This window comes from Barbus barbus (assembly GCF_936440315.1).
Source record: "Barbus barbus genome assembly, chromosome: 25".
In the NCBI taxonomy this organism is placed as follows: domain Eukaryota; kingdom Metazoa; phylum Chordata; class Actinopteri; order Cypriniformes; family Cyprinidae; genus Barbus; species Barbus barbus.
In genome coordinates this window covers 22007582-22025145 of record NC_136753.1, presented here as the reverse complement: position 1 = coordinate 22025145, position 17564 = coordinate 22007582, and the positions used below count along the sequence as shown (strand labels likewise).

Sequence of the window (17564 nt, the reverse complement as noted above, 5' to 3'; positions counted from 1 at the left end):
ATTTCTTTGTGTTGCCTAAACTGATCTCAAAGAGCATTTGCTTAGCTGATGCAAAGTATGTGCTAAAAGTTAATTTATTCATAGGTCAACCAAAAACCAAGCTTTTACCTATTCCTTAAACTTTTCTGTTCCAGTGCAAAATTCAAGAGTGCCAAAATATGATAATGTTATGCTGCCCCCTAACGGAATGAATGGATAGCCTTAATATTACTGCTGTTTTATGCTGCCATACCATAAATATTCAAGTAGCCTACGTGTGATGATTGAATGTAAGACAAGCTGAATTTATTTATTTATAAAAATAAATAAATAAATAATAACACGTAAATATTCTGTTTAACAGTAGGCTATCCAACAGTTATATTTATATTCCGATAGGTGGAGTTGAACTACAGTTTAATTCGATCTCATTTTCTTTCAACTGGATTTGAACTTTTAAGTGGACACAGTGCAATGTATAGTTTGTAAAGAGCAGATTAGTTTAATTCAACAGGAGTTCTCAAGAGAATTTGAAAATCTTTTACAACATTGTTTTATCTAGTCAAGAGGGTGCTTGGTTAAACTATTCTAAGGTTACTTATTATTGGCTGTAACATTTGTAGACGTGTGTCATAGTCTCGAACTCTCTTCATACGCACATTTCTCAGAGCATCTGTGTCTCATTTAATGGCGAGCACAAACTGACAACTGCCTTCTTTATTCTTGGATTTCATCCTCTGGATTATTTTTCTCAACGCAATATTAGTAAATATAAAGAGGCCAGCATGACCACAAAGGAGAAGAAGGTAGAATGTCTATGTCCTTTTGCTGGTGTTCTTTATAGTCAGATTTTAGTTTTTAAATTATATAAGTTGTGAATTTCACTGTAAAGTCATAACTGCTACTAATAATGACAATTTAATAAAATATATATATAAAAATACATTTAAAATCAATTTGTGGAGCACATCAAGAGACTCAAAATCCCCTTAATGGTTCATACATAACATCATATGTTGACACTTAATGTTTAATAGTAGTTTAATAATTTACTTGTTTTGTTGTGAAGTTGATTTGTTTGTTTTGTTGCCTAGAAGTGCATTAAATGACTGTTAACATTATAGTTGATTTGTCTAATCAGGGTCATACATACACTGGTATTAATGGTGACCTCTACAGCTATTGAGGAACTCTACAATATGGATACAACCTGGCCATAATGAATGCACCGACTGTTGTAAGTGTTTCATTGGCTTAGTGTTTGTGAAAGAGTACACATTTTTACATTTATGTCATAGCCTGTTAGTTGTCTCTGTGTCTGTTAATGTTAATTATCAGTTTTCTGTTCTGTGTTCCTTCCTGCAGTTCATTCAAAACTTTGTCAATGATACATTTCTGGAGCGATGGGGAATACAGTTGGGGGTTTATGAGGTCACATTGATATGGACTTTTATCATTTCCATTTTCTCACTGGGCGGCTTTATTGGGGCCCTGATAGCAGGCCCAATGTCAGTACATTTCGGGAGGTATGGTTAATCTTTTTGTTGTACAGTATAATTTACAAAGTTCATGTTCCATGCAAATTGTTTTATTAATATTTATTTATATTTGATTATTTAAATGTAAAAAAAAAAAAGTAAATTTTAAATAGGTAATAAATCTTTAAAGTATGCCCTGTTATGTTCTTGTTTCCAAGGAAGAAGACTATGTTGCTGAACAATGTCTTTCTCTTATCAAGTTCATTGCTTGCATTGTTAAGCCGAACAGCAAAGTCATTTGAAATGATTATCATCTCCAGATTTTTGGTTGGCATAAATGCAGGTACTGTGTATATTTAATATTTTGCCATTGAGATTATTAGTTTCTTCCTGGTATTATTATAAACCATCTTCTCTGTTTCTATTCAGGCATCAGTATGAATGTACAGCCCATGTATTTTGGTGAGAGTGCACCGAAGCACTTACGAGGGGCTGTGTCCCTGTCCTCAGCTGTCTTCACTTCTTTTGGCCTGGTGTTGGGACAGGTTGTCAGTCTGAAGTATGTTATATATTTGATGCATCTCTTACGACGCTAATGAGAGCGATTACCGTTTCATTATGTAATGTAAGGAAATGGTAACACTCTTGAAAAGTCTATGGTTCTGTGAAGAACTTTTAACATCCATGGAAACTTTCAAATGCACAAAAGATTCTTTATAGTGGAAAAGAGTTCTTTAGATTACAGACCAGCTCATTACCAGTTTCAGGACCAGTTTAACCAGCTCAAACCAGCTGCCATGCTTCAAAACATACATAACAAACATATGCTGTTTTTTTCAATAGGGTACTCACTGAAAGGTTCCTTGGGGAACCTTATTTTTAAGAGTGTAAAGATAAGATAATATTATATGTACTTTAAACACTTTTAAAGGGATAATTCAAATTCTTTCCCAGAATGTCAAAGCTGCTTTTGGCCATACAATGAAAGTAAACCATTCACTTTTGGATAGAAAAAAAAATAGTACAAAACTTTAGATATCTCCTATTGTGTTTCACAAAGCATGTAATTCTCACGCATGATTGTGAGCAGAGAGAAGAGCTGGATGAGATTCTGCAGGAACAGAATGAAACAAAGGGAGAACGTTCCAAACAGCCGTGGGAGCTCTTCACTGACCGCAGTGTCCGCTGGCAGCTCGTCCTGAGCAGTGCCATGCAACTGTGCGGTAATGACTCGGTGAGACCCTGCCTCTGTCCAATTCTGTGTCATTATATCTTTGGCTCTTAGTTGGAAACTCAAGTGTAACTGGATCACCGGTGCATTGCTTCATAAATTGAATGTTTACCAAAAAAACACACTCAGCCGATCATGAGAATAAATGCTTATGTTGTAGGCTTTATGTTAATATTTGAAGGCGTCTTCATGATTCTAGGGGATAAAAATGCATGCAAACAGACACAAAGCACTTATCAGAAGTTAAAATAGATTCATGTCTTAATTAATCAGGATTCTTTGATAAATATAAAGTTAAAAAAATGTACATAACACTGTTTCCACAAAACTATTAAGCAGCACAACTGATTTCAAAACACCAAATCAACATAGTATGATTTCTGAAGGATCATGCGACACTGAAGACTGGAGAAATGGCTTCTTAAAATTCAGCTTTGGCATCGCAGGAATGAATTACATTTTATAATATATTTTAAATATATTAAAATAAAAACAGTTATTTTAAAATGTAATCCATTTTACTATGTTGTTATTTTAATGTATCAAATAAATGTAGCCTTGGTAAGCATAAGAGACGTCTTTTAAATCATTTTTTTAAAGATCTTACTACCCACAAACATGAATAGTAATGTAAATCATTTTTAACATCTTTAAAAATGCTGATTTTTAATATTATATATTCACTTCTAATATTGTGATAAAGAAACATTTATTCAGTAAATTCTCTTCAGTTATTCAACATTTGCAGTTAATTGTTAACTCTTAAAAACCTTTATTTGAAAAACATATTTGATTCTTTCCTGTAAATTAAATGAGGAACTAAAACAGCAGATGACTAATTGGCTTGCCTTGCATAAAGCTTTGGTAAATCTCTCCTGTACATAACACTTTTTTTAAATAACTCAAAATGCTTCAGAAGGATTTCAAGTGTTAGTGCTGGTGTGTGTGTGTGTGTGTGTGTGTGTGTGTGTGTTTTGCACACTCAGAAATTCAAAAGATTAAGGACCATTTTTTTCAATCCTCAGATTTACTTCTATGCTTCATATGTGTTCTAAGAAGCGGGTATATCTGCAGGACAGATCCAATATGTGACCATTGGCACCGGGATGTGTGAATTCACCGCTTGCATTCTATGTGTGAGTCTTCCATTAATCTGTTATCAATTATGTAACTGTCCCAGAACTATACCGGCAATCCTTTGACCCACTTGCATAGTTTGAGTGATCTAATTCACCCTGAATACTAGGCTCATCAGTGAGGACTGGACAAATCTTTTGCCAAGACATAGTCTGTTTGGAGGACCTAGATTACTATTTTAATAGTGTAACTGAACACTGAATAATTTCTGTGTAGAATGACATGGCCATACATGATTTTAAATATGTGTGTGCAGAACCTGTTGATAGAAAGGTTGGGTAGAAGGCTGATGTTGATGGGCGGTTATGTTCTCATGACAGGATGGGCTGTAGTCTTCACTGTTGCTCTATCACTTGAGGTGTGTATTATTCGGTGCTGCATTACCCCGCTTTCCCTTTACCAGTGCACACACACTGTCACGTGGAATGTTATGTACAAGCTAATGTCTAACCCCAAAGTGATAATGTCCAACTTTAACTTTATTGTCATCTAGAGTGTTCAGCTTTGTTTAACTATGTCTTTTACCTCTGGTTTTACCTTTCACCCAATAGAATATGGTTACCTGGATGCCTTACCTGAGCATGACCTGCATCTTCACCTACATTCTCAGCTTTGGCATGGGACCAGGTGAACTACAACAGTGCCTAGTATATACATATATTCTGTTGAAAAAAACCGCATATGCTGGTTAGGTATGTTTTGAAGCATAGGTGCTGGTTTAAGCTGGTCCTTAGCAATTAGCTCCTGCTCAGGACCATCTTAGACCAGCACATGACCAACTTAAACCAGTTCAAACCAACAGCCATGCTTCAAAGCATACCTAACCAGCATATGCTGTTTTTTTCAACAGGATAATGTAACCAATTCTATAGTGTTCCAATTTCTTTTCTTCATACGGTAGCTGGGGTGACTGGAATCCTCCCAACAGAGATTTTTAACCAAACATCACATCCTGCCGCCTACATGACCGCTGGCTCTCTAATGTGGCTGAACCTTTTCATTATCGGGATGATCTTCCCTTTCCTTGTGGTGAGAACTTGAAAAAAAGTCCCAGTATCTTACATATTTGACAAAATACCCATTAAGAATAGGATTTCCTTTTCTTCTGAATGTCCTCTGTGTTTGTTTTTGCAGAGCGGTTTAGGACAGTATTGCTTTGTGCCATTTGGGGCTGTGTGCCTCTTGACTGCTTTATATATTCAGATGGTTCTACCTGAAACCAGGGGAAAGACCCTATCGATGATCACTAAAGAATTTTACAGACTCAACTACCGTGGACAGGTGAAGATGGATATAGAAGGAAAACAAGCTCAGTACCAACTAGGGGAAGTCTTTCACTACACTGCCTTATAGAGTGTTAAATATTCTCACCAACTAAATTAATATTTTTAGAAAAATATCTTTGAAATGATGCCTTAATTGTTCTTCACCCTGCAGTAAGTTTACATCTTTGTACATGCATTACTTGGTGAATATTGTATTCTGCATCACTTGACTGACTTGCTTTGCTCACTTGATTCATCCATTAGTCATGCATTACCATCTCACATTATTTAAGAATAAGATAATGCTAACCATAGACTTAACTGCTTGGAAATGAGATTAAAAGTAGTTCTCTGTAGCTCCGTTTACCATGATTCCCATCAGGTAAGAAAAACAAAATCTTTTTGTAGTTTTGTTAACACACTTGATACAGGAGATGGTTTAAGATAACATTTAGGTTAGTTGACTTTGAGGGTGTGCAGCTATAACAAGTCTGCTGAATGTTTTTCCTTAAGGTCAGTGTGACTCAGCAACACTCTTACGGGAGCGAACCCCTGAAGCTATTCTATGGCAACAGAGAGCTTTAGTTCATAGTAAACACGTGATTCTGGCTGGTGCTGAGAACAGATTAACAAGACTATTCTGCTAAATCTGTTGCTTATTTCTGCAAGATTATTGCACAAATGGGCAACCGTACCTAAAGTTCTGCCAACTTTGAAAGGACATACTGTTTTAGGTCACAAATTACCTAGCTAAATTACCTAGTTTTGTACTGGACTGGGAATGTGTTATTCTCATACATCAAAGTTATTAATACTGAAGTTGTTTATTTTGTTAAAAAATCCTGACCATTTGGTTTCTTGCTATTGTGAAATGGGTTAGCTATTAAAATTAGGGAGAAGTCAAGTAGGTAAATTGTATGTTAAATACAAATAAATATATTCTGTATATATTCTAAATACACCATTAATATACAGTGCTATGCATAAGTTTAGGCACCCATGCTAAAGTTGACTAAAAAGAGGAATAAAAAATAATCTTTTGGAAATTGAACTTAATGCCTTAATTAAAAAAATTGGGAAAAATCCATCCTTTAAGGACACCAATTTTCTTTGTGAATGAATAATGTATCATAAATAAATAAATAAATGTTCTTCCTTAAAATACAGGGTGCATAAGTTTGGGCACCCCTATGTTAAATTCCCATAGAGGCAGGCAGATTTTTATTTTTAAAGGCCAGTTACTTCATGGATCCAGGATACTATGCATCCTGATAAAGTTCCCTTGGCTTTTCGAATTAAAATAGTCCCACATCATCACATAGCCTTCACCATACCTAGAGATTGGCATGGAGTACTTTCCATAAAATCACCTCTCAATGCAAATCAAACCAGCTATTAGGCTAACTGAAATAAAACCATGCCAATCTATAGGCATGGTGAAGGCTATGTGATGATGTGGGACTATTTTAATTCGAAAAGCCAAGGGAACTTTATCAGGATGCCTAGTATCCTGGATCCATGAAGTAACTGGCCTTTAAAAATAAAAATCTGCCTGCCTCTATGGGAATTTAACATAGGGGTGCCCAAACTTATGCACCCTGTATTTTAAGGAAGAACATTTATTTATTTACGATACATTATTCATTCACAAAGAAAATTGGTGTCCTTAAAGGTTGGATTTTTCCCAATTTTTTTAATTAAGGCATTAAGTTCAATTTCCAAAAGATTATTTTTTATTCCTCTTTTTAGTCAACTTTAGCATGGGTGTCTAAACTTATGCATAGCACTGTATTTATAAAAATGGGTTCTTAAAATACCCATTGTAACCTACATGCTTTTTTTCATGTAAAATGGGACACACATTTTAAGCTAGTTTTTGCTTAGGTAATACATTTGCTTATGATGGGACATTGTTTAATATACATTTTTCAAAATATAAAATATTACATCCACTGATCGTGCATTCATATATAGTATATTCATAATAGTATAAATAATTGAAAAACTTCAACAGAAGTGTGGTAAACAATAAAATAGTTTCATCTATAATGTGCCTGCTTTTGTGTGTGCACGCTTTAATCCAACAGTGTAAGTGTCTAAAACACTTCCATATTTCTGTGTTTGCAGTATGTGTGCATGTGAACAGGTTTGTTTATGGCTTCAGGTTTTCTTGTGCTTTTAAAAAGGGGCTTTTAAAATGGGTTCTTTTTTAAAACGTAACCAGTAGCCTAATAGCCTGCTGTGTTTTTGGTTTTTTAGAAACCCATTTAATTCCATAAGCCTTTGCACATTCAAAAGCTTTCATTTATTAGAACGGCCTATTTTATCTATCATGTTAAGGTAAATTACGACAGTCGAAAAAAATAGCTGACAGTCACTGATGCCTTAACCTTGGATCTGTGCTTCAAAATTGTATTCATTCAAAAGAATGGATTAACTCTTTATTGGAATTGGTGTCAAAATAACAAACCGCTGAGCAAATAATTTTGTGCTGCTTGTAATTGTTACTGGGCCATTAATTGAGTATCTTTATGATTTTGACTTTCAATCAGACAAGCAGCAGGAAACAGATTTTGGAATCCTCATCAAGGCATGTAAAGATTCATGCTTGCATGTGAAGGTATGAACAATATTAGCAATAATGAAAAGCATAATTTTGATTTCCTGTTATATTTTGGCCTTCTTACCAAATAATCCTCATTTAATAACCTTATGCATATGTGTAATGTTTATGTTATGATTAGATCAGTTTCACCAGTCAAGTATGACATGATGAAAAACTACACCATTGTTTTCACAGCAGGTTGCCAGAGTCACACTGTTTTTACACAAAATAACATTGAACGATATGCACAATTATGTGTTCTGAGGTGCTCATCACAAGAAAAGAAAATTCTCAAATACAATTTTATTTTATACCCATCTCTGTACCAAATAGACAGAGACACAAAACAGTATACAAAAACAAACATCAATAGAAAAGTATGCTTATATCCAAATGTCCAAAAATTGATCAACGTTGTGACATAAATTGCAGAGAAACATTTTGTCAGAAAACAAAAAAGGTAGAATACCAAACGTACAAATGTACACCTTTCTATGTGCATGTCTTTATACAAAAGTGTCAATGCAACTCTGTTTGTATATGGTTTTTATAAGATAGGTCCTTTAAATTACAAGATTTTTCCTACCCATCGTGTTCACAATCAGTACTGGGAAGGCACTTTGCAACAAACAAATATACAAATAGTTAAGCAAGAAAACAAACAAAAAATTTTTTCCAGTGATGTAATAAGCCAGAACACCATACAAGACAAAAATAACAATAAAAAAAACTGAAGAATTCCCTACAACTTACAATTTGTAAATAAATAAGGGCTGCAAATATTCAGATCACACTTACTGGGCAGACAATGATTGTTGCTATTAGAATTGTAAAATTGCAACCAATTAACAGATGTTATGATCTGATATTAGCAATGATTAGTCAAATAAGTAAGCTGAAGCTAAAAACCTGCAGGTTTCCACTGTTCAGATGAGTCTGATTCAGATTTTACGGCTGCACATAAAAACAATTCGAACAAGTACATAAGGTAATAAAATAAAGACGTTTTTGTGTGTGTACATTATGTCATTCGTAGCTTTAATCACGAGTGACAGCTTGCAAAACCTCGGCAACACTGTACAAACTGCCATTCCAAATACTCCAAATACATTTATGGTGCACTATACTACTAATCTGCAGGGTAAAATAAAAGGGAAGGTAACCAGCATTAACACTGCATTTAGAGTAAGAGGAACAGGGTAACACCAAACACACTCTCAAATACTTGCATAATAAAGACACAACAAAATTATGGATTTGTCAATAACAACTTAAAACAATTCTGTTAAAACTTACTCTCCAAAAAAAAAAAAGGAAAAGAAAGATCCATTCATTCAACAAGGCCAAGGAAAATATCTATATACAAGGACCCTGTTTACATAAACTAATATAATTGGCCAGACATATATACATATTTGTTTTATATATATATATATGAATGTTACATGTCATGTATAGTGACAAAACTTTAAATTAAGCAGGAATGTACTGAACCACTTAGAAAAACTCTGATATATTAAAAAAAGATTAAAAAGCCCTCTGTTTATATTACATTCTAGAGATAAAGGACATTGGAGAGACCGCAGCGTAAAAACGTGTACTCATACATACATGTCATCACTCTCGTGCCGTCCTCCTGTCGGCTGCATGATTCAAGAAAATAGCACGTCGCAACAACACTCAATATATACCTTTACGTAAAGGAGACTTGGACTTAACCAATAAGTTAATAAAATATATTCTTTGCTTCTTGCTATATCTTACAGTGAAACCTGAAATTGGTCCCTGTTGGACATTAAAAACTGACACACTTTTTGTGACCCAAAACAATGTCTCAGAACTACCAATTATAAACAAAGCAACACCACAAAAATGACTGAGTTAACAGCCATTATTTAGCCTGAAGTTTTAAAGGATTTAAAATCACTTAAATATTCGTTAAAGTAACTCATACAGAAAAACACTAAAACATTTATGTTTTCTAACTAGGTGTTGTAGGTTAATGATCATTGGACTACAACAGCTGCGCGAATTACACAGTCTCAGTGTTTACTGATTGTGAAAACTTTTGTTGAGACTGTTAAAATTGCAATGCTTGCTAATGTTATGATTTTTCGGTGAGGTAAGTCTGGGCAAAAATAACAGAGGTACATTCTGAAAGTTTGGGGCATTCGTTTGTCTTTTAAAGCAAACATCATCCTCAATCCACAATCTGGAAGCTGAGAGACACACGTGATACACATACATTTCAAAAGCAATTAATGTTTTTTTTTTTTTTTAGGATAGACCAATGAAATTGAGGATTTGTTGAAGGAGGAATAAACAGATTAGCTGCTTCATACCAAAATGGAATCAAAATGGCATCCATGATGGCAAAGTCAAAACATTAACAAACATTAGAATAGTAAGAAAAGCCAAAAACAAAACAAAAAGTAGTCTACATATGGCGTCAAGGAGTATGAGACAACAGACTAAACTCGCAGTTCTGAAAAGTTTGGTTGCCCAATAAGGTTATAAGAAATGTCTGCATCTCAAAGGTGTCATTTCTCCCCTAAACCCATTCCACTGCTGCCCATCTCAGAGTCCACTAGTGAGGAGGCAAAGGCTGACTGGACGATCTGAAAGCCAAAGGATTCAAGAAGTGACATATTCTGTTGGGGGGAAAAGGGTGAGCCGAGATCACCGAGACCGGACCCGGCCGCAGCACGTTTCTTATGAACCCGGTGATGGTGCTTGTTGAGGTAAGACTTTGTACGGAAGGTCTGGCCGCAGTCGCCGCAGGCAAACTTCTTTTCTTGGTCTATTTTTTGGATGTTTTTGGATCCCCCCGGCGAGGTCACTGCGTCCTCAGGTTGGCCGTTAAAGATGAAAGATGTCACCTCCATTTCTTCTCCCTCTACTTTCTGTTCAGCCTTGAGGTCCGTTCCGTTGGAAAGGTCACCGAAAACTGCATCCGATCCATCAGAGTCCTGATGGGGGCATTTCCCAGCATTCTCCTGCCCGTCTGAGGTAAACAAAGAGTGGGGAAGGGGATATCAGGGAAGGAGGGGGACAGAGAGATATACAGGAAAAGAGAAGGAGCCTCACATTAAGCAACATATCTAAAAATAAAAGTATTTCCTTCATACCTGAACCCTCATGACCACAGCAACTACTTGTGTAAACCTGTTTCAGCATAAAAACAGCTTGGCCCTCACTGATCATTATATTGTGGTTTGTCTAATGTTTTGTGCTGTTTTGTGACTCTGTGTATGAAAGAGATAGGTAAACTGGATCATATTGTGCACAACATTATACGGAAAAGTAATACTTCTGATTGTTCAGTCCACCAAGTTGCTCTAGGTTCCATAGCAGTGGCACTTAATCTTAGTTTGGGAGCAAAAAGGACATTTTTATAATTTAGTAACCCTCAAGTTGTTCCAAATCTGTATGAATTTCACTGGGGCCCATTGATTTAAACTGTATGGACAAGAAAATATCTCAAAATATCTTCTTATATGTTCCACAAAAGAAAGGCAGTCAAATAATTCTGAAGCAACATAAAGGTGAGTAAATGACAACAGAATTGTCATTTTTGAGTAAACTATCTCTTTAAAAATTTTGAGACTTGTTTTTCACAAAGTAGACACTTTCCCTGACACCAATCAACCACCATGAAAAACTATATTCTCTACTCTGCTCTGAATGATTGGTGCTCACTTTTTTTCACATGCATGTTAATGAAATTTAGCCTGAACTAGCTAACCTAAGCAGTTCTCCTAGCAACTAACAACAGCATGACAGAGCATGAGACCAAAGATAATTCCTGATTGGCTGAGCAGCACTATATTTGGGGAGAAATGAGACCATGTGCTACAAAACTCTCATTAAAGACTCTATGAACACCATGATGAGTACCAAGTATCTATTCCACTATTTTGTTCTCAAAAATAACAATTTAAACTCTAGTGGATTACAGGGCATTTTACAGACCCATAAAACTAAGATACAGTCCAGTTCTTCCAAAGCATAAATTGTGAAATACAAGAAGGTCAGAAGTGGGTGCTGTTAAAACAAACTGATGAAAATTAAGCAGCACTGAGAACCACCATACAAAAGCATGAGCAAAATACTGACGAGACAATTATTAGCCAAGAGCTGAAAGTAGACCAATATTTTACTTAAAAAAAACTTGTAAATGTAAATGGTGCTTAGCAGATATTTGCACCAGACTTATCAGTTACAGCATCCAGACATCCTCAGTTCTTTGGCTCACCACATTGCCACCCTCCAAACAGCCCGTACTGACCTGTAAGAAACCCTGGTGCTCCAGAAGAGCGGCACTCCCAGAAATAGGGAGTTGGACCTGGCTTGCCCAGGAGCAGCTCAGGCTGCAGGCTCAGGGCCGGAGGGACGGGCTGGGGTAGAACTGGCCCAGTTAGCCCCCGAAAAGACCCCTCTGTCTCAGGAAAGGCAACCACGAGCCGGCGACTGGTGCAAAGGTCTACACGCCAGTAACCACCCCAAGAGGTAAGGGATATGGGTAGAGGAAAAGACAGAGGCCAAGGGGGACAATTCACAGTCAATACAGTCAGATGACCTCTAGCTTCACATCAGTTCAGAAACCATCAGATATTATGAACATTGTTTGTTCAAAGCTAAAATGACAAAAATAAGTTTTAAATGAATGAATCTTTTTCTTTCATTACATGCCAAGCCAGCAGCTCAAAGATACTGTTGGAGTGATACTGTAATGACGATTCTGTACTGATGTAAAGTTAATGGCACTTTTCTGATGTATACTGTGTTACTTTTTTCATATTAACTGCCAAAACCCTAAAGCTTGCATTACAAGATCAAAAATAAATTCACTTCCTCTCAGTTCTAGTGAATCCACATAGTAGTTAACATTAATAACCTACCGGAAACAAGATTTTTTTTTTTTTTTTCTCTCATAATTCTTGGCATCTCCATTATTCATGGAAAGATTCTAGAATACTTTAATCCTTTATAAAAAATGCTGTCTCCATATTGTTTGCCATAATGTTCAGTAAGGAGATTCCCAATCACAAGCTGCTGGATTTTATGGCAATAATTGTTTGAAAAAGGTCCATTAAATCCACAGAAATAATGCACAGCATGTGTATATGTGCACTTATGTGGACATGCATGAATGAAGGATCAAAAACGCTTTCATTGTGCCAGCACTTGATGGAGATGAGAAGTGATAAGTAAGCGACACAGAATGGGACATATGGCCATGCTAAATTGGTCAGCAGCAATGTAAGTGACTAGCAAACAAAGCTGATTGATAGGGCTGCAACTATTATTTAACTCATGTCTTAAATCAACTGTATCTCTAAATGCACCTTATATAAATAAGCTTAAAGCAATAGTTCCACAAAAAATGAAAATTTGCTGAAAATGTACTCACCCTCAGGCCATCCGAGATGTAGAGGAGTTTATTCATCAGAACATACCTGGAAAAACCTGCTCAACAATGGATCTTCTGCAGCGAATGGGTGCCGTCAGAATGAGAGTCTAAACAGCTGATAAAAACATCACAATAATCCACAAGTAATCCAGAGTAAGCATTATTACGGACTTGTATTTTGGCCAGAAGCAACGCTTTGAAGTTAAAATACCTTATTGGTGGATTTTTTTTTTATTACAAACACAGTTTTTTTTACTTCACAAGATGTTAGCTGATGGACTGGAGTCGTGTGGATTACTTGTGAATTATTGAGATTCTTTTATCAGCTGTTTGGACTCTCATTCTGACGACACCCATTCGCTGCAAAGGATCCACTGATGAGAGATTGCTCTAGAGCTGTTACAATGAAGAAACAAACTCATCTACATCTTGGCCTGAGGGTAAGAATATTTTCAGCAAACTTTCATTTTGGGGTGAACTATATCTTTAAAAGTAAATCTTTTTAGTCTCTTTTTAGTATTTTGCCAGCAAGTCAAATAATGAAGAAGCTTGAATATTTTGAATAACGTACTTTAAAATGTACATCTGGCAGCCATCCTATGTACATATTCAGTACTTCATCAGTCAAGTGATACAAAAGGTATCATTAAAATTGCGCATTTAGATATCCATTTTACAAAACTCTACCAGCTGAGCTGAAGAAACTCATCCTTAACATTCCTCTTAATTCCTGTTACTTTCATTCACAAACGTCCTTTCTCATCCACTGAGAGAAAACTCCTAAAAGATGATGTAATTGCCAAATTCTGAGCAACATATCTCGGATTCCCTGCACATTATGCCGCAATAAATGATAAATGCGCAGCGCTACAATCTGTATTTGCGGTGAGTTTATATGCAAGCAGATGCAGCATCTGATAAGCAGCAGTGAAAACGACAGCAAGTGAGCGAGCAACAATTTGACGCTGTGGGGAGAGGCTTGCTTGCCTTCCACTGCACACTGGCGTCCTGAGTGGTAGGGGGCGCCGTTGTGCGTCTGTGGTCTGTTGGAGCGTGGTTCAGGGAACTGATGTGCTGCAGAGGAAGGGAGCATGGACGAGCTGTGGTGCGTTTTTACGTGCACCTTTAAGTAGGATGCAGTAGAAAAACCTGAGACCATTGGAAGAACAAGTAGGAAAAACAAAAACAATAAAACAAAAAAACAGAACAACACTCAGTTTTATTAATCAGAAGATTACTCTATAGCTTTGAAAAATATAAAGCATAAGCCACAAACCTTTTCAGTACTACTATTTAAAACTTCAGCCTTTTCCCCTTGACAGTTTTCTGCATTAATAAGCCAATCAGTTTCTGTGAGCCTAAACTAACTTACTAAGGATGGTGTCAGTGGCAATGAAAACATGGATCAGTAGCTGGGTATTTTGTAAGCACAAGTTCTGCTGTGTTTATAAGCAACGCCTTGATAAAATTAGTTATTTTCAATGTGTGTTTGACCAGTACCTCTGTTGCATATTCCACAGTAGTTATGAGGTCCTTCACTGTGTTTTTTCAAGTGGTCGGTCATGTAGGCCGCCCGAAGGAATTTCCCACACACTTGACATGGTATCTTATCTTCATGGCATGCCAGGTGCGACCTCAGGCGATCTCGTGTTGCAAAAGATGCGTTGCAAATCTGAGACATTTCAACATATGGTTTATAAGTATTTTCTGATAGATCAGTTTTGGGAGTGTTATCAAAACAGAAGGTTGATTTAATGGAGGTGTTCACTCAAATATTCAAATTCCACTCTTGCACATATAATCAATGTGAATGACGACCTGAGCTGTCAAGACCTAAAACCACAGCAACAAAAAACAATCTCATTGATCCCATCCTGAAAGTGTTCAATATGACTAATAAGAACATGTTACATACAGGTCCTTCTCAAAAAATTAGCACATTGTGATAAAGTTCATTACTTTCCTATATTTTAGATTCATTACACACAACTGAAGTAGTTCAAGCCTTTTATTGTTTTAATATTGATGATTTTGGCATACAGCTCATGAAAAACCAAAATTCCTATCTCAAAAAATTAGCATATTTCATCCGACCAATAAAAGAAAAGTGTTTTTAATACAAAAAAAAAAAAAAAAAAAAAAAGTCAACCTTCAAATAATTATGTTCAGTTATGCACTCAATACTTGGTCGGGAATCCTTTTGCAGAAATGACAGCTTCAATGCGGCGTGGCATGGAGGCAGTCAGCCTGTGGCACTGCTGAGGTGTTATGGAGGCCCAGGATGCTTCGATAGCGGCCTTAAGCTCATCCAGAGTGTTGGGTCTCTCAACTTTCTCTTCACAATATCCCACAGATTCTCTATGGGGTTCAGGTCAGGAGAGTTGGCAGGCCAATTGAGCACAGTAATACCATGGTCAGTAAACCATTTACCAGTGATTTTGGCACTGTGAGCAGGTGCCAGGTCGTGCTGAAAAATTAAATCATCTCCATAAAGCTTTTCAGCAGATGGAAGCATGAAGTGCTCCAAAATCTCCTGATAGCTAGCTGCATTGACCCTGCCCTTGATAAAACACAGTGGACCAACACCAGCAGCTGACATGGCACCCCAGACCATCACTGACTGTGGGTACTTGACACTGGACTTCAGGCATTTCCCTCTCCCCAGTCTTCCTCCAGACTCTGGCACCTTGATTTCCGAATGACATGCAAAATTTGCTTTCATCCGAAAAAAGTACTTTGGACCACTGAGCAACAGTCCAGTGCTGCTTCTCTGTAGCCCAGGTCAGGCGCTTCTGCCGCTGTTTCTGGTTCAAAAGTGGCTTGACCTGGGGAATGCGGCACCTGTAGCCCATTTCCTGCACACGCCTGTACACGGTGGCTCTGGATGTTTCTACTCCAGACTCAGTCCACTGCTTCCGCAGGTCCCCCAAGGTCTGGAATCGGTCCTTCTCCACAATCTTCCTCAGGGTCCGGTCACCTCTTCTCGTTGTGCTGCGTTTTCTGCCACACTTTTTCCTTCCCACAGACTTCCCACTGAGGTGCCTTGATACAGCACTCTGGGAACAGCCTATTCGTTCAGAAATTTCTTTCTGTGTCTTACCCTCTTGCTTGAGGGTGTCAATGATAGCCTTCTGGACAGCAGTCAGGTCGGCAGTCTTACCCATGATTGCGGTTTTGAGTAATGAACCAGGCTGGGAGTTTTTAAAAGCCTCGGGAATCTTTTGCAGGTGTTTAGAGTTAATTAGTTGATTCAGATGATTAGGTTAATAGCTCGTTTAGAGAACCTTTTTATGATATGCTAATTTTTTGAGATAGGAATTTTGGGTTTTCATGAGCTGTATGCCAAAATCATCAATATTAAAACAATAAAAGGCTTGAACTACTTCAGTTGTGTGTAATGAATCTAAAATATATGAAAGTCTAATGTTTATCAGTACATTACAGAAAATAATGAACTTTATCACAATATGCTAATTTTTGAGAAGGACCTGTATTACAAATCTTTTGAAGCCAAATTATATTATAGCTTTGAGTGAAGAACGATCAAAATGTCATCATGAAAATCAAAATTTCACTTTTCTCAATGAAATATTGCAGTGTTTATTATAAATGATATATCTGTGCACATCACTTTTTTAATGCATGCACTCTTGTAATATTTAAATTAACTGTTTAAATAAAACTGTTTTGCTCATATACGTTACAGTACAGAAGAAAAGATGATTGAAAGTTCTATTTCATGCCAACTTAATGTCATTATTTACTGATAATAATCTCCTGCAGCAAACCGCTAACCACTGTGACCACCGGTATTTTTACATGCACAGACTAAAGCAACAATTAAATTTTTTGAAGGCCATGTAGATGCTTTAGTCTGACTAAAATCCCACTGTAGCTTGATAATAAGTACAAGTTAAACGAACCTGGGGCCTGTTCCATAAATGATGCTAAGAAAAGCGGGGATTAAAGTCCAAAACCTGACTTGAAATAACCTAACAAATCAACCGGGACTAAAGCGGTTCCATAAACGACAATTCAAGTTCACGCAATCTGACTAATGCTATCCAGGTTCAATGAGTCAGGATAATGTGACGTACACGCTTATTCTGAAGCAGCCCTTAATGTCGATCATGGATCAAATCGATCCACCATAGCAAACAGCGAATATTTGTGCTGTTTAACGCATTTGAAACATTGTGTTTTCCTTAGTGCATAACTGATACGTCACAGGTATATTTTTTACATCTGTAAATGTCAGAAAGTCATGCAAATATATCCATTTAGCTGTCAGGAGTGGGCGAGGCTTATGCGAGAGAACGAGCGCTGCGGCGCGCATGCGCGCTACACAGACGGAGCAGGATAGAGTACTAGCGCAGGAATTCTGAATAAAATATACATTCTGCTAAAATATTTGTTGTTGGACATTAAATGTGACACATAGAATTTTACTACATAT

General features: G+C 36.8%; 1 protein-coding gene and 1 pseudogene across 4 annotated transcripts in view; one reads left to right on the top strand and one right to left on the bottom strand.

Moving 5' to 3' along the window:
- Nucleotides 1-764: 764 nt before the first annotated feature.
- LOC306845281 (solute carrier family 2, facilitated glucose transporter member 11-like) lies at nt 765-5444 on the top strand (annotated as a pseudogene). Its single transcript has 11 exons — nt 765-785; nt 1121-1216; nt 1345-1505; nt 1676-1800; nt 1887-2020; nt 2518-2691; nt 3714-3824; nt 4082-4183; nt 4377-4452; nt 4727-4854; nt 4960-5444. The product of its transcript is annotated as a solute carrier family 2, facilitated glucose transporter member 11-like (transcript).
- Nucleotides 5445-7986: 2542 nt separating this feature from the next.
- LOC306844420 (POZ (BTB) and AT hook-containing zinc finger 1-like) overlaps nt 7987-17564 on the bottom strand; it is a 13676-nt gene continuing 4098 nt past the window's right edge. Inside the window, exons 3-6 of one of the 3 annotated variants that reach the window (XM_079376534.1) lie at nt 14609-14780; nt 14096-14257; nt 11984-12178; nt 7987-10699 (exon numbers count right to left, since the gene is read on the bottom strand). In XM_079376534.1, coding sequence (XP_079232660.1) covers nt 10236-10699; nt 11984-12178; nt 14096-14257; nt 14609-14780 — 993 coding nt within the window. In that variant the 3' untranslated portion in view covers nt 7987-10235. The remainder of the gene's footprint in view (nt 10700-11983; nt 12179-14095; nt 14258-14608; nt 14781-17564) is intronic. The other 2 variants (XM_079376535.1, XM_079376536.1) reach the window with 2 other exon arrangements.